We start from the raw sequence: 16,168 nt of genomic DNA, 5'->3' as shown, positions 1-16,168 counted from the left end.
CATCAATCAGCTGCTTCCTGCATACCCCCTACCAGGGATCAAGCCACAACCTGGGCATGTGCCCTGACCAGGAATCAAACCCACAACCTTTCGGTGCTCAGGATGATGCACAATTAACTGAGCCACACAGGCCAAGGCGAGTTTGCATTTCTGGAATTCCTTCCCTGCCTCCTCTAGCGTCCTGGAGACAGAAGGGGACAGAGGAAGGTGGCTGCAAAGGCCCAGATGCACGGGAGATTCGCAGGCAGGAGCAGCACCGCCCATCCTGCCTGCCACCCTCTGACCAGCCCCCAGCTGAGAATGTGGGCACATGCCCCACCCAGACTGATCCCAGAAAAGCAGTCAGAAAGCATGTGGCATCGCGTCAAGGACACAGAGAAGCTACCGCGGAGCCTGTCTGCACCAGCTCAGAGCTCACTCCCCGACTTCCCTTCATCTCCCTGCTACACCCACCCAAAGGCCGCCTCCGTCGCCCAGGCTGTTAGAGGCTCAGGATACAGAGTGAGAGCTGGACCACAGGGGCTGTTCAAAGCCTTCACCCTCTCCCTTCGATTTTGTTTTCCGATTTGACTCACAAACCTTCTCCTTCGCTCAGGAACAGGCCACTTCCCCACACTGCACGCTCAGACTCCTTCCTTTAAAGTGACCGCAGGTGGCCTCCCAAATGCCCCACCCAACACAGGTGACCAGAGCAACAAATTGCTCAGAGTTGATTGTATCACCACAAGGAGGCCTCCACTAGGATGAGGAAGGCCTTTGCCCAAAAACACCCTCGGAGCGGGCTGCCAGGGAGATTCCAAGAGTAACAGCATCCTGGGAAACAGCCGTGTGTGTGTGTGTGTGTACACGTGTGTGTGTGTACGCGCGCGTGTGTGCGCACACGCTGGCCAGGGCCTCTTCAGAGAGCCGGCAGCACCGGGACTGGAGACGCTCACAGGTGTGAGTGCACGGCCACTTTGGAGGGAAAGAATTTACTGCAGAAGCACCTTACAAAGCTAGGACAGAGGGAAACAGTGATCAAACAGCAAGAAGGAGAAGGCGGCGGAGGAGGACCAGGGAAACAAGAAAAACAGACACAAATAAAGACAGTACAAACAGGACATAAGGACTTAACATTGAAGCTCCAAATGTGACAGCAACAGGGAGACTATGAGGTCTGCCTGGTCATTTCTGTCCTCAGAAAGGAGGACGCATACTGGATTCCAGAGGGAAAAGGCAGCTCTTTCAAGCCTAAGTTAGAAAAGAAGCATCTCACAGAGGTACTGTGAGGTGGGGTGGGAGGAGGGTTGCTACCCAAGTGATATGCTCATCAATGTCCTCAATAACATTCTCGTACAGTTCATCGGTTCCATGTAGCAGTCACAGAAAAACACGCTTACTATACCCAGGGGTCAGCAAACTTTTCCTGTAAAGGGCCAGAGAGGAAGAAACTGTATGGACCATACAATACAGGATTTAGTGCAAAAGCGAAAAGAAACAATATGTAAACAAATGGGTATGACTGCGTTCCAATAAAACTTTATTCAAAAAGCAGGTGGGGGGGGGGGCCAGATTTGATCTGCAGGCTACAAAATGTGCCATCACCGGTATGAGTCCCAGTGACTGCTAACCGGGCTACACATAGATATTACCTGTAGAGCTTCAAAAAAAAAAAATCCTAATGCCTTGGCCACCCCCCCACCCCCCCACCCCGAGACTGGCCTGGGGTACAGCCTGGGCATTGGCATTTTAAAAGTTCCCTGGGTGATGCTGACGGCAGCTAAGGTTGAGAACCCTGTGTTAGACCAATGTGAGTGAAGAAAACTCCTCATGATCTGCCTGAACCCTGGCATATCTGTGTTGACACACAAAACCACACTTCTAAACGTTAGGGTTCATAGAAAGAGACCTACACCTCATAATAGAGAGGAATGAAAAGGCAAAGGGCCGCATTTTACAAAATAAGGCTGCTCCAGTCCATATGCTGCTATAATGTTTATTCTGACAAGAAACGACCACAAGCCGGGGGGCTGGGGTCAGGTCCCTGGGAGCGGAACTTCAGTTTAGCCACATGTGATCATCTTCCTGAAACTTTCAGCTGCACTTGACTCTCCTCCGCAGAGAGCGGAGAAGAGCTGCTCTCTCCTTTAGCTCCCAGGCGACTCTTTCCACCCCTGCCCGCCTTCTATATCGGGCGTATCTTCCGAATCCACCCTTGCTGCCAACACTTTGAACTTTTCAGCTGATAGGAAGACAGCTCAGGCTACAAATGGAAACAGTGATTTTTTTAAAAAACACCCACGCTAGCCGAGGCCGGTTTGGCTCAGTGGATAGAGCGTCGGCCTGCGGACTGGGGGGTCCCGGGTTCGATTCCAGTCAAGGGCATGTGTCTTGGTTGCGGGCACATCCCCGGTGGGGGGTGTGCAGAAGGCAGCTGATTGATGTTTCTCTCTCATTGATGTTTCTGACTCTCTAACTCTCTCCCTTCCTCTCTGTAGAAAATCAATAAAATATATTAAAAACAAAAACAAAAACAAAAACAAAAAAACCCACGCTAGAGAAAGAGGCACGAACCTACATTTCTGGAGGGAGCACAGATGGGAAGAGCCCCTTTAGAGGGCAATTTGGCTGTTTGGACAGCCAAACATCAGCTGCACGTGGCCTCTGACCCGGGTTCCACTTCTAGGAATTTATCCTGTGGATACACACTCCCATGTGGGCAAAGGGTCTTTATCGCAGCTGTTATCAACAGCAAAAAAAAGGGGGGGGGCAGGGGCAACGACCTAGAGTCCATAACTAAGTGCCTGGATAAATAAGGTGCAGTTCACCTTGAAATGCACTAAAATGCAGCTGCTGAGACATAGCAGATCCCCGCGCACTGCTCGGACAGCCAGCCTGCTTACTGAGAAGGGCACAATCGGTGGCGCACTCTAGCATTGGTGTGGGGGAGAAAGAAGGAAACGGAGGATAGATATGAATACACCTGTGTTCTTGGGGCTTCTCGATGCTGGCACTTAAGACATTTGGGGCAGGACAGGTCTCTGTTGGGGGCTGTGGCAGTGGGAGGGCGGGCTGCCCTGCACATTGTAGGATGTTTAGCAGCAACCCTGACCTCCACCCCTAGGTGCCAGTAGCACCCACATCCCAGTTGTGGCAATAAAAATGGCTCCAGACATTGCACCATGCCCGAGGGACAAAAACCACCCAGTTTGGGAACCACTGGGATGTACCTAGGCGAGCTCTCCACAGCGACTAAAACACAGCGGGCACCTGTGGGGAGCGGGTACAGAGGCAGGTGATCAGAGGGCTGCAGCCAGGATGGCTTTCCATTCCGCATCGTTCTGTCCTGTGAACTTTCTCTCACCGTGCGCATTCACTGCTCATAAAAACACGGGAGCCCTGGCTAGAGTGGCGCCCTGAGCACTGAAGGATCCCGGGTCCAATTCCCGATCAAGAGCACGGACCTGGGTTGCGGGTTTGCTCCTGCCAAGTCGGGGCGCGTGCAGGAGGCAACAAGTCGATGTCTCTCTCACATCCATGTTCCTCTCTCCCCCTCCCTCCCTCCTTCCCTCCCTTCCACTCTTTCTGAAAAGCAATGGAAAAAATGTCCTCATGTGAGGATTAACCAAAACAAAACCAATGAAGCTTTTTAAAAGAGAAATATAACCACTTCTTTTTCAGTTAAAACAAAAAAAAGGGGGGGGGAAACAAAACAAAACTCCTTTGTTCCAAAGCTGCCAGAGACTCTACCGGATGGACTTCCAGGAGCCACAGAATGGCAGGCCCTTCGGGGAACAACATTCAGACAGGAGACCCCAGCAGACGGTCGGTCTCCTGGCCGTGAAAGCCAGGCAGAGACCCTCCTCACTGCACTCACTGCAAAAATCAAAACCAAGACCACCTCTGGGAGACCCAGGCCCTGCTCTGCATCCGGCTCTCGGATGCCTGGCTGCCAAGGCCCTGCTTTGTGTGAGAAAGGAAGGACGCCTCCCGGCAGCCACCGGGAGGAACAGACGAGCAGACACGCTCCATTGCTTGGGCGGCACCGGCGCCCACCGTGGGGAGAGCAGCAGAGCACATTTTGTCACAAGCAGGCCCCGGAACTGCTGGGTGTGCCCAGCCACAAGCAGACACCCTCTGTGAGATAAGAGGTGAGGATTCGCAGGCCAGGGGAACCGGCATGCAGGCAAGAAGCAGGGCCTCCTCTCTCTCCTAGTCTCACCAGCACGTCCTCACTACGATGGCGGGTGAAGCCACAGGAGGGGTCGTGACAATCCCCCAGGGTTTGTTTGGCTCCTTGTTTGGAGCTGAGAGGAGAGGCTGTGTGCCAGCAGCAGGCTGAGGGCGGTCTGCGTAAACCTTCCCCTCGCTCATGCACAGTAGCTGTGAGAGTAATTAAGCAACCACGGATGACCCATGGGCTGGTTTTCCGTATTTTTAGTCGTATTTATTTGGCCCGAGTGGAGTTCTTTTTATTTTTGATGAAATCGACGACGTCACATTTTTAAAACTAGGAGAATTCACACAAAAATCAGGATTTCTGTTTTTCTGAGAACTCAGAATCTGACAACACAGGTTCAAGTGGTAGCAGCTGCTTCCTTTAAAAAGGCACCTCGTCCTCTGTGTGATCCCCCATTCCGAATCGTCACTCTACCCGCAACCCCTTTCAAGGGCACATGAAAGTCAAAACAGGGCCACATCTTGAAGCATTTCAGTTCCCGTAGCCCAGTGAAGAGCTCCAGCTACACAGCAAAACAGGCCTGAGTCTGAAAGGCCCAACTTCACCTTGACCCATGTGTGACCCTGCGTAGGCAACTTCCCTTCTCTGGGCCTTCTGTGAAATGGGGCTAGTTCCTACCTTTGAGTCGTTTTCATCTGCAGAGAGTAAAATTCACGTTTTGGGGGATACAGCTCTGAGTTCTAACACTGGCAGAGATTTGTGGGACCGCCACCACAAACAGAATGCAGGACAATTCCATTTGCCCCTGACCCCCTGAGATCACAGTCACACCGTCCCCAACCCCCCCCACACCCGACAATCGCTGATCTGTTTGCCATCCCTGTAAGCTTGCCTTTCTCGGTGTAATTTTTTTAATTAAATATTTTGTTAGATGTAATAATGTCATCATTATCCCTGGCACTTCTGTCTGCTCCAAGTAGCCACACAGATGACAGACATAATGAAACACCATAAGCACTGGTCCCCTCCCTGGGATCCTGGAAAAATACTTCGCATCCCCTTCCACTTTCCCATTTCTCAACCCCCCTGTGGCGCTTCTCACGGATCCCTCTCTGAGTCTCTTTCCAGTAGGTGATTGGAACCCCAGCCCTAAAACACCCACATCCCAAGCTTCCCCTCCTGCTGACAAAATGAGGCCCGCGTCCCCCCCAGTGGGAAGGAGAGGCCTGGTCCCGCTGCGCCCGCCCACCCAAACGCAGGCAGGAAGCAGCGCGCACTCCCACGGTGGGTCAGGCCAAACAGGAAGTCCCCGTGTCACGAGGATGCCCACCGTCCGCCTGGGCTAAGGAAGGAGCTATTCTTGCCACGCATGGCTGGCAAAGAGGAAATGCGACCGTGAGAACACCTCCGCACGGCAGTTCTTTTCGGGGTGTGGAGGTGGGAGGAAGGCATGAGAAAGCAAACCACACTGCTGAGGAGGTGACTATTCCCCAAGGCAGCAGACGGGTCGCCTTTTTGGTCAAGTGAGCGACTCCCACCAGTGTATCCGAGCTGGAGCCCCTACATCCCCTGACTGGTCAGTCACACCTGCGTGGCCCTGACGGTGACCGGGTGCACAGGGCACTGGCCTCCATGGAGCACAGGCTTGACCCGGCCCTGCCGCCACCTTCGGGCTCTGCCATCCCGGCACCAGAAGCCACCTCTCCAGACCCGTTTCTCCATCCGAAAGGGCACTGCAGGAAAAGGTGAACCCGGAAGGCACCGACCGCCACAGGCTCTAGTCACGCTGGAGCACCTCCGAAAGCCCTGTTCCAGAGGCCTCCGGGACCACACACACACACACACAGGGCGGCTTGCCCCTGTCCACTGCTCCTGTCCCCCTCCTGCTGACCTGTCTCCACGGTCGTGTCCCAGGGCCCCCACCCGCCCTTTACGCCCTAGGCCAGGGTCTTCATCTCAGCACTACCGCCACTGGGATGAGATAATTCCCTGCTGGGGGGTTGGGGGGTGGGGGCAGGCTTCCTGGGCAGCGCAGGCTGTATAACAGCGTCCCTGATCTGCAATCACTAAATCGCTCAATGCCAGTAGCAGGCACCCCCTGCCCAGCTCTGTGAGAACCACTGCTCTAGCCCACCCCACGTATAATCAAGATTCTCCGAATGACACCTCCTGCCTCGATCTGGCCTCAGGGCACCAAACATACAAAATCTAAAACTGAACCCTTGGCTCCTATTTCTCCTGCCACATCCAATTTGTCAACACAGTTACTGGCACAGCCCAGTAATTCCTGGCTGTGGCGGCCTACTATCCACTGTAGGGTGGTCAGCAGCATCCTGGCTTCTACCCACCAGAGGCCAGCAGCACCCCCCACCCCCAGGGGTGACAACCAGAAATGTCTCCAGACCCTGCAAGTACCCCTTAGGGGAGGGAGGAACTGCCAGGTTTGCGAACAGCAGAATGGGCTAGTCTACGTAGCAACCAAGAGTCCTTCTGAACTTCCCAGTCAGTTCACATCCTGCACTGCTCGATCCGGGGTCCTCGCGCCCCCCCCCCCGCCCCCCCGTGCTCTCTAACCTCACCTCCTAACCTCCCGTCAGCCACTGGGACACCACCTGGGCCTCCTTGCCCCTCCTCTCACACACGAAGCTCATCCTTACCCTTGGGCCTGTAACGTTCTTGTTCCTTCTGGAATGTTCTTCCTCCTGGTCCTGGCACGACTAGTTTTTCCTGTCATGCAACTCTCCCCTTCAAATAGGCCTTCCCTAACCCTTCCACCCGCCCGAACCACTGCCCTTTCTCCCCACCTCCACCCCGCCCATCTCTCTCCTTATCATATCAACACATTTTACCTTCCGGAATGAACTGTCCTGTTTATCCACCTTGATGATTCTCTGTCCCGTTCTAGAACCCAAGCACCACAGGAGCAGGGCCCTTCCTCCCCACACTCTGCCCCATGCCAACGCCGTACACAGCACATGCCAGACGCTCAATAAAAACTAGGAAACAGTGGAATGAATCAGGAAAATAATAACTTCATAGAGTTAGGTAATTAACATTTCCAATGCCAATTTCTGCTAAAGACTTTGACCTAAGAATATACTGCACATAGAAAAGGTAAATACTGATTCATAATACTCAATGTATGTGCACACACACACACACATATAACTTCAAGTATATATATTTACATGTGAGAACTGGGTTACCATGGTCAAGGGCAAGTACGGCTGTAAACACTGGCCTAAGATACTTCAACAGCCCCCAGGAAATCCCTCACTTGTCCCTTTTATTGACCAATCTTCAGGTTCCTCTACTTTACCTTTTACACTGTTTACTCAAAGAGTTCAGAGTTCAAGAACCACACAAGAGGGCATCACAACCTGCAAAAATATGGAGGTGCCCCAGCAAGAGACTCCAAAAATCCCCACTGACCCAGGTTAAGGTTCAGGATGCTTCCGGTGGTGGCCGTCTTGTCTGCTTTCGTCGTGATTGGCGTGGACGCTTGAGGAGAGAAAGGTTTCGGGCTGCCAGATAAACTTCCCGCTTGGCCCATCTTCATGGAGGCCGGCGACGCTGAAAAGATAAGGCACTTGTTAAAGGACAGAGTTACGAAGAAATAAACAAATCAGACTTGTAGGTAGGTGTGGGGTGGGCAAGAGCGGAGAAACTGTATGTGATTCCAGCAGGGCACCAGAGCAGGGGGCAGCGGGCAGGGCCGGCCATCGGTTTCAAAGCAAAGGACGTCCTCCCCATGTTAAACCATTTCGGCCACACAGAAAGGAGGCCTCCCAGTTACTCTATTAGACACAAAGCTCTAAGACAAATCGGCTAAGCTGCCACTGAAATTGGTTTGGCACATTCATGGGTGTGAAAAATCTCAAAATAAATAGCAATTTAAAGCAGAGACCCCAGCACGGGCCAGGCGCAGAGACCAGAGCCAGGCTTGCAGATGGCATGTCACCTGTTTGTGGGAGACGCAGGGGTGGGCCTCACAGCTACTGCACCTGCCAAAGGCCAACTGGACCCCTCAGGAGAGCTCGGGACTCCCACGTCACAGGGGCAATGCTGACGGGAGCTAAATGCAGCCCCGATGGAGTGATGAGACACTGGTCAACTACCCCCCCTTTACGTGGGTGCTTGCCTCCATTTCCTCACCTGCCAAATGGGCACGCTCAGAGTGAGCATCAGTAACGGATACACCAATACACCTGAGGTCACCTCATCTCCAGCGCCAGGACCTGCCAACGCTGCACTGAACGTAAGACAGTGGGAGAGACTCTAGATGCAGAGAGACATGGACTCAGGCATGGACTGGAAGCCAGACTGAGTGCAAGTCCCAGCTCTGCGCTGACTTGCTGTGTGACTTTGGGTACGTTACCTTGTCTCTAAATCTCCTTTCCTGGCAGCAACCAAGAGGAATACTAACAATACCCTACAAAGGGAGGGTGCAAGTCCCTACACTCATCAAGTTGTAAGGACCAAGTCAGTCAGTCATCTGGACAGCTGTCCGGCATCTGTTAAGTACTACCCTGTGCATCGCCTGCTCTTAGTGTAGTAGAAGTTTCTATTTCCCATTCACCTCTGGGGCTTCGGTTTCAATCATCCAAACCAGCAGTTCTCCTCCAGGGCACACAGGGCAGTGTCTGCCGATGTTTTCAGTTGTCAGACCAGGAGACAAGGTGCTCCAGGCACCTTAGGAGGTAGAGAACAGGGATACGGCTAACATCCTACAGGACACAGGGCAGCGTCCCTGAAGAAGAACTATCTTGGCCCCAAATGCCAACAAGTGCTGAACTGATCGCCCACACGGGGACCGCAGCCGTGTCTCTGGGAATCCTTCGCCTCCCCCGGAAATGAGGAGCAGAGGTGGGGAGCAGGTCACCTGGGCTGAGCGAGTGCTCAAGAAACATTCGAAACCATTGTGAGGACTCAGGTCTTTTGAATACTGAATTCAATCAGTTTTACTATAGGAATGAACAAATACCTGGCCCAGCATTCCGCATACTGAGGGCTGTTGTTATTACTGGTACTAACCCTGCTCCTCTCACCACTGCTAGCATAACAAGCAGAAATGAAGTGCTTGTTACCTAAACCAACAGGAATAAATGAAGTTAAAGACATTTTAAAAGATTTCAATATTTCCAATAAAACCTTTAGTGTTGGGATGTTTCTTTGTTTTTGTTTTTAAGTAATCCACTCACTTACGCGCCCCCCGCTTCCAAGAGATTTCCGGTGGCTGAAAGGATCGGTCGAATGCCCTCCCCACGAGGGCTGCAGACCAGGCTTTTCGAGTTGTGCCCTCTGACACAGCCGTCACCACCTTTCGGACCTCGCGGACCCCACAGACCACCGGTTGGCGACCGCCCGCTGCTCTAAAACGAACGAACAAGCCGGCCAACAGAGGGGCTCGCTTAGCACGCTGTCAAAGCGCTCCTGAGGACTGTGGGGAACTCTGCCAAGAAGCCTAACCCTAAAGGGAACAGGAACGAAATCCCACGCAGAGGTACTGTCACAAGAGACCTCCCCCACGGGAATCCACGGTTCCCTGCCTAACAGGTCGAGTTAACAAAGTAAGGAGAGGCCGGGCGGCGGCCTACCGGAGCCCTGACCCACTTGTGATCATGCAGAGGATTTTAGCAGCCTACAGGTCCCTGAAAGCTGGCCCTGAAAAAGCCAGGGCCGAGGTCCACCCCTGAGTGCCACCTGCCCGATTTGTGACAGACCTTGTACCTGCCCCAACCCCTTTCAGTTAATGCTACACACACTCACCAGGCTGCCCAAGGCCATTCCAATTCCTCCTGCCTCAACTTAGCCAACTTTTCAGCCAGGCCTCTGCACGCCACTTCCAAACTATACTGCCAGCCCCGCCACTGACCGCCATCTCCAATGCTATCGCCCCCAGTCCGGGCATTCCCAACAGGGGCAATATGGCCCTCAAGGGGCAAAGAGTGGTTCTTAGAAGATGAAAAAGACCTTGCACTTTACGTATAAAGCAGAGAAATTCATGCAGCAGACAGACAGACAATCCCTGTACATCTCATGAAGGTCCACTCCCAGGTATGTACCCAAAACAGGAACACAAACCAAGCCCTGTACACAAATGTTCAGAGCAACATCGTTCGCAGGAGCCCAAAGGTGGCAACAACCCAAACGCCCATCAGCACACTGTGGTCCAGCCACGATGGGATGTTCCGGGGCCACCCAGGGAATGCCGTGCTGATGCATGCTGCAACGGGAAGGACCTTCAACACCTTTGAGAATGCACGCTAACACAGAAAAACGTAAATAAAGAAAAAGTACCGCAATCGTATGACTCCAGTGAAGATGAACAGATATGCTCCTGAAAGTTATTCTGGTTTTGTATGAGGCCATCTAGAGAAACATGTTAAATACTAGGCTGGCCAAAATGCCTACAGCATTGGACATCAGAAAGTTAGCAAAAATGTAGATATATAGCCGAAACCGGTTTGGCTCAGTGGATGGAGCGTCGGCCTGCGGACTGAAAGGTCCCAGGTTCGATTCCGGTCAAGGGCATGTACCTGGGTTGCAGGCACATCCCCAGTGGGAGATGTGCAGGAGGCAGCTGATCGATGTTTCTCTCTCACCGATGTTTCTAACTCTCTATCTCTCTCCCTTCCTCTCTGTAAAAAATCAATAAAATATATTTTTTTAAAAATGTAGATATATAAAAGTTAAATTACGTGAAGGAAACAAATCGGTGTATCCATTTAAAACATCTGCATTCACATTACTTCATAAAACCAGGTTTCTTCCCCAAGGAGTATCTCCCAAAATTCAGCTCTGACCCCCAACACTTGCCACATTCATGTACAATCTATATACTACTGACAACTAGAACTATATACACTAACATAGAAAGAAGCCAAAGAAATATCGCGAAGTTGAAAGAAGCAAAAAGCTTAGCATGATCCCATTCTACCACAAAATAATTATCATCATCCATGTGATGATATACATTAAACATATCTGAAGGAACAGCCCCTTCCTAATAGTTGCCATCTCTTAGGGTACAATGATGTGCTATTAATTATATAATATTATGTTCAAGAAAAAAGTGAGACAAAATTAAATGTAAATATTGAAGAGTTTCAAAGATTAACGTGAAGCCATCAGAATTTTGTCAGAGCTAAAATTCAGAAGTGTGGTACATTAGATCAGTAGTTCTCAATGGGGAGTGGAGGGGTGACTGTGCCCCCAGGGGACACGTGGCAAGGTCTGGAGGCATTTTGGGGGGTTCTAACTGTGGACGGGGTGTGCTGCTGGCACCTCATGGGTAGGAACCAGGGATGCTGCTAAGCAACCTACAGTGCGCAGGACAGTCCCACAACACAGTGTCATCGGCCCAAACTGTCAACAGTGCCAAGGCTGAGAAGCCCAGTTTGGAATCACTCTAGGCATTTTCAAAAGCAGAAAGACATTGGGAAATGCTCATTCCAAGTATGCTTTGGAACAGATGCCAATCCTTTTATAAAGCCATAAATACTGCCCAAAGGAAAAACTATTAGCCTTTGAAGTCACCAATAACTTAATAAGATTTTATACTTTGATGTGCAATTTACGAGTGTGGGCTAAAGCACACCATCTATTATCTGCATTGACAAAATCCTAGCCTGTGCTAAGTGCTGTTCTGACTACACGAAACAGGAGTCTTAGAATTAAGTTAGAAAAAAAGGCCCTTCCCTCCCGCGCACCCCAGCCCTCCAGGTGGGGTGGGGGTGAAGGAGGGGTTGACTCATGCTAAATTTCCTCTGCTTATAAAACCTCGGCAACAACCGATGTGTTCACAAGTCCTGGCGGTGTGCACGGATGAGCCACACGGCAGAACATCACGGGCCAGTCCCACGACAGGACAGACATGCTGTGTGGAAGCGTCATTTACCAGCATGAAAAAGCATTCAGAACACAAGTTAAAAAAAAAAAAACTCCAACAGTCTACACCAGACATTGCAAACAGGTGACACATGCATCGAGTAGTGCACGGATGTGTGTGACCTAGCATGTGGCTGTTGTTGTTTTTAAATGAGCCAATATATAAAAGTCTGAGTAGTTTGCATTTAAAAAAATATTTGAAACTTCTCTTGAACAACCAGAAATCTGGCAACACTCAGCCCCCACCCCCACGTGGCTCTAACCAGGAGGAGGAAAAGGCCCCAATGCCCTTTAGAAAAAAGGGAGGGCTCAGAAGATCACGTATCGGGCTGTAGACACTGCACTGCTTCGGGGAGAGCTGCACACACAAGCACACGTGTGTACGTGTAATGCGTCATGATAAGGTGTATTTCCACTTTAGTTCACTCCAGTCCCTACCACTTCCCAGCCTCTCATTTCCATACCAGCCTGACCTCTGGACGTATTTGAGTTTCCAAAGTTGGCGTGAACCAACATGGAGAGAGTCCTGGAAACTAGCTAAGGGCTGACTGTGGTAGGTGGTATCGTCTGTGACTTCCGTCTTCGTAAATAACAATTGTTTTATAAAAATATATTGATTTCACAATATAAAGGAGTTTATGAACATGTTTTTCCTTCTCCCTAAGCAGTAACCCATATAGAGCTACAAGACCAAAGGACCTTTAGCTCACAGGCCCCAGGATTCTCATCCTAAAACATTAATGACTTAAATTGGGATCCCACAAGCAAATATTGACAAAGGCATCAATTCTGGCCATGAGGTCTAAATAAAGGGGGAAGCAAAATAAATAAATAAATAAATAAATAAATAAATAAATAAATAAAATCACTGAGAATATAAACCACTTTGACCATTAAGACAATGGGATTCCAGTAGAAGCCTTTTGGCCGCACAAAGTGCTTCTCAAAAATCCAGTTCTAAGGTCACCGACACATGATTCTGAGCTCAATCCACACACCCTCTCCCCTTGCAAAAAAGAAGGGTTTCTAAATTCTCATACAAGTTTTATTTCACAATTTATTTCAATTTCATGTTGCTGCTTAAAATGTTTTCATTGCTGTAACTATATGGTTTTTCTGTTCCTATGGCACTTTTTTTTTTTTTATACAATTTTGGATAAATCAGTCTTGTCTGACTATGGGAACATTTCAGTAATGAGTACTCGTCTTCCAATAAATGCTCTTATGACTGCAAACAGCAGAGGGCAGTAGAGTGCAATGAAAAGAAAACCTGACTAGCCATTTCTAGAGTCAGGATGGGGAGCCGGGAACCTCGGCACCTCCCCACACTCTCCTAGGGACCTCAACTTGCCTTCTGTAAAATGGGGAGACTGAATCAGCTTCTCTTAATCTATACAACAGAGGATATGGGCCAGATCCAGCATACCACCTGCTCTTGTATGGCCTGCAAGCTAAGAAGGTTTTACCATTTTTATATGGTTGGGGGGTGGGGTGGAGGGGAAATCAAAAGGATTAATACTTCACTAAACATACAAATTATATGAAATTCACACTTTAGTGTCACAGCCACCTACTGTCTACGGCTGGGTTAGTAACGACGACCGTGTTGAATAGTTGCATGGGTGTGACAGAGACTCACTAAGCCTTACAGAAAGGGGGGCAATTTGTAAGATGAAAACAATTTTGAGTATCACCTTCTCTTCCTGAACTACTCACTGGCTGTACAACTCCGGATCAGCCAAATGACCCAAGCACATACCAGCAAGGGGACTGTGGTTTGGGAGAGGGACTTTAAAGTCTGCTAACGCAGGGCCTAAAACGCTACGCAAATGATCAGGAATTTTGCCAGGACTTCTGATGTCATTTCGACCTCTGTACCACCCAAGGGAAGAAAGACGCTACAGTCAACACATGGAAACTGTTTTTCTGAAATACGGTGCAGGAGAACGGAGAGTGGGTTCATGGCCCTACAGGTGTGATAGGACAAGTTATGTATTCATTTCATGTATTTTAGGAAAAAATACAACAAGCAATGTAAACACATGAGTTTATACATTTTATTCAGCTTAGGATGAAGCTACGTGGGAGGTATCATATTTAAGAATGTAATAAAATAGGTGGTACTAGAACGTGGCAAAAATCATGGCAATGAAAGTTCAGGCAACAGTGATTCTTCCCGGGCCTGCTGCCGAGGTTAAAACACTTTCTCAAAAGCGGGCTCTCCCTGGGAACCAGCAGGCGGGGGAAGGGTGGGGGGGGCAGGTTGTAGGTGATTATGCACCGTGTTCTGTTAACTGGGCTTAAGTGGAATCGTGTCGTGGAACAAGAGGAAGCTTTTACGGACTCTGGTCAGAAACTAAAGGGCAAAAGGGAAGTTTTTTTCTGAAACTATGTCAACACAAGTTACTGTGTCCTAGAACAAAGGCATCTGATCAGCAGCCATAAGAAATAATACGGTCGTCAATATCTTTGAAGCATTTACTACTCCAGGCACTGTTCTAAGCCCCTGTGTATTTTGATTCATTTAATCCTTATAAGAACCTACGAGGCAGATCCTATTCCTATCACGACGTTACAGACGCGGAGCCTAAGGCGTAAGAGCTCAGGGACCCTGACCAATGCCACACAGGTAGCAGTGGCAGAACTGGAATCTGAGACCAGCGTCCTCCTTCTGAACCCCCCAGCTACAGCAAGTCTCAAAACGCAAGGCAGCTGTTAAACCAGGCGACTTCGGAGGCGTGGGACAGTCCTTGGGGAAAGAGGAGTACTGCTTACCTTGCATGTTTCTCTGATGTTTAGGCCTTAAATGATGTAAGTGCATGGGTTTGACAGAAACATGTTTCAATTACAATAAAATTCTTGAGAAAGAAAAGCCGTTACGGGACGTTGCTGTGATTAATCTAAGGGGCATTTGAGCTGAACCCGGAAGGATTTCTAACCATCCCTGCCCACTTCTAGGAATGGCCTGCAAGCTGGACTGCTGGGAGTGCTTTTGTCATTTTTTGGTTCCCAACAGCAAGGATCCAGCTTTGTCACTCATCCCATTAGAATAGTGGTTCTCAACCTGTGGGTCGCGACCACTTTGGGGATCGAACGACCTTTTCACAGGGGTTGCCTAAGACCATCGGGAAACACATAATATAATTACATATTGTTTTTGTGATTAATCACTATCTTTAATTATGTTCCATTTGTAACAATGAAATTGGGGGTCACCACACACGAGGAACTGTATTAAAGGGTCGCGGAACCAGGAAGGTTGAGAACCGCTGCCCTAGAATGAAACCCCACGAGGCTCCCCGTGGTTCTGCGAAGTGGTCAGCATTGGCCCACCAGGTGTGGAAGCTGTGGAAATCCCGGGGGCCTCCTCCACCCGCTCCCGCCCGGGGCTGACCTGTGCTCTTGTCCAGGAAGTCCATGGACTCCTCGCTTGCGCTGAAGTGGCTGGACATGGCCTTCTTGTCGGGGTCCTGCTCCACGTCGGAGCCCGTGTGCACGGAGGAGTTTGTACTCATGGGGGAGCGCGGCATGTCCGACAAGGAGATCCTGCGGCCGGTGCCCCCGCTCAGCATGGGCTTGCTCATCAGGATCTTGGGGGACGCCGTCATGTCGAAGTTGAGCTTGACCTTCTCCTGCTTGTCTATCTTGGCGGCACCAGCGCTCGGGTTGCTGGGGTCGAGCAGCATTTGGTACTGGCTGTTGGGCGTGTAGGGTGTCCTGAACGGAGAGTAATTAAAAACCCCAAACTTCCTGCGAATGTTCTCCACATAAACCTCCATCTCCTGCATTGCACTGTTGAAGATGCTTTTAGTCTTTTTCACAGAAAAAGGAATTTCTTTAGACATGAGGTAGCAATTATTTATTGGAACCCAGGCTCTAGGAGGGCAAAAAAAGAGAGAGAGTTTAAGTCGACTTTGGTCATTTCCAAGATTTTTATGTAACTTTTTAAAAACATTTACTTCGTTGGGGTTAAGAACATTTAACAGGAGTTCTACCGTCTTAACCAACGTGTAAGTGTACAACACAGAATTGCCGGCTATAGGCACAAGGTTGTACAGCAAGCAGATCTCTAGAGCGTATTCATAGTAAGGTTGTACAGCAAGCAGATCTCTAGAGCGT

At 50.0% G+C, this 16,168-nt stretch overlaps 1 protein-coding gene and 1 long non-coding RNA gene across 18 annotated transcripts in view; one reads left to right on the top strand and one right to left on the bottom strand.

The window, feature by feature from the left end:
- The window catches only part of LOC132239867 (uncharacterized), a 566,058-nt gene that overhangs the window by 452,313 nt on the left and 97,577 nt on the right, over nucleotides 1-16,168 (top strand). The window lies entirely within an intron of this gene.
- The window catches only part of ZMYND8 (zinc finger MYND-type containing 8), a 110,740-nt gene that overhangs the window by 29,382 nt on the left and 65,190 nt on the right, over nucleotides 1-16,168 (bottom strand). For all 17 annotated transcript variants that reach the window (XM_059706837.1, XM_059706836.1, XM_059706839.1 and 14 more), the window contains 2 exons: nucleotides 15,444-15,925; nucleotides 7,592-7,732 (listed from right to left, as the gene is read on the bottom strand). In XM_059706837.1, the coding sequence (XP_059562820.1) occupies nucleotides 7,592-7,732; nucleotides 15,444-15,925 (623 nt within the window). The remainder of the gene's footprint in view (nucleotides 1-7,591; nucleotides 7,733-15,443; nucleotides 15,926-16,168) is intronic.

The sequence above is a fragment of the Myotis daubentonii genome, chromosome 8, assembly GCF_963259705.1.
Source record: "Myotis daubentonii chromosome 8, mMyoDau2.1, whole genome shotgun sequence".
In the NCBI taxonomy this organism is placed as follows: domain Eukaryota; kingdom Metazoa; phylum Chordata; class Mammalia; order Chiroptera; family Vespertilionidae; genus Myotis; species Myotis daubentonii.
The sequence above is the reverse complement of the archived record's forward strand: the minus strand, read 5'-3'. Positions and strand labels throughout refer to the sequence as shown.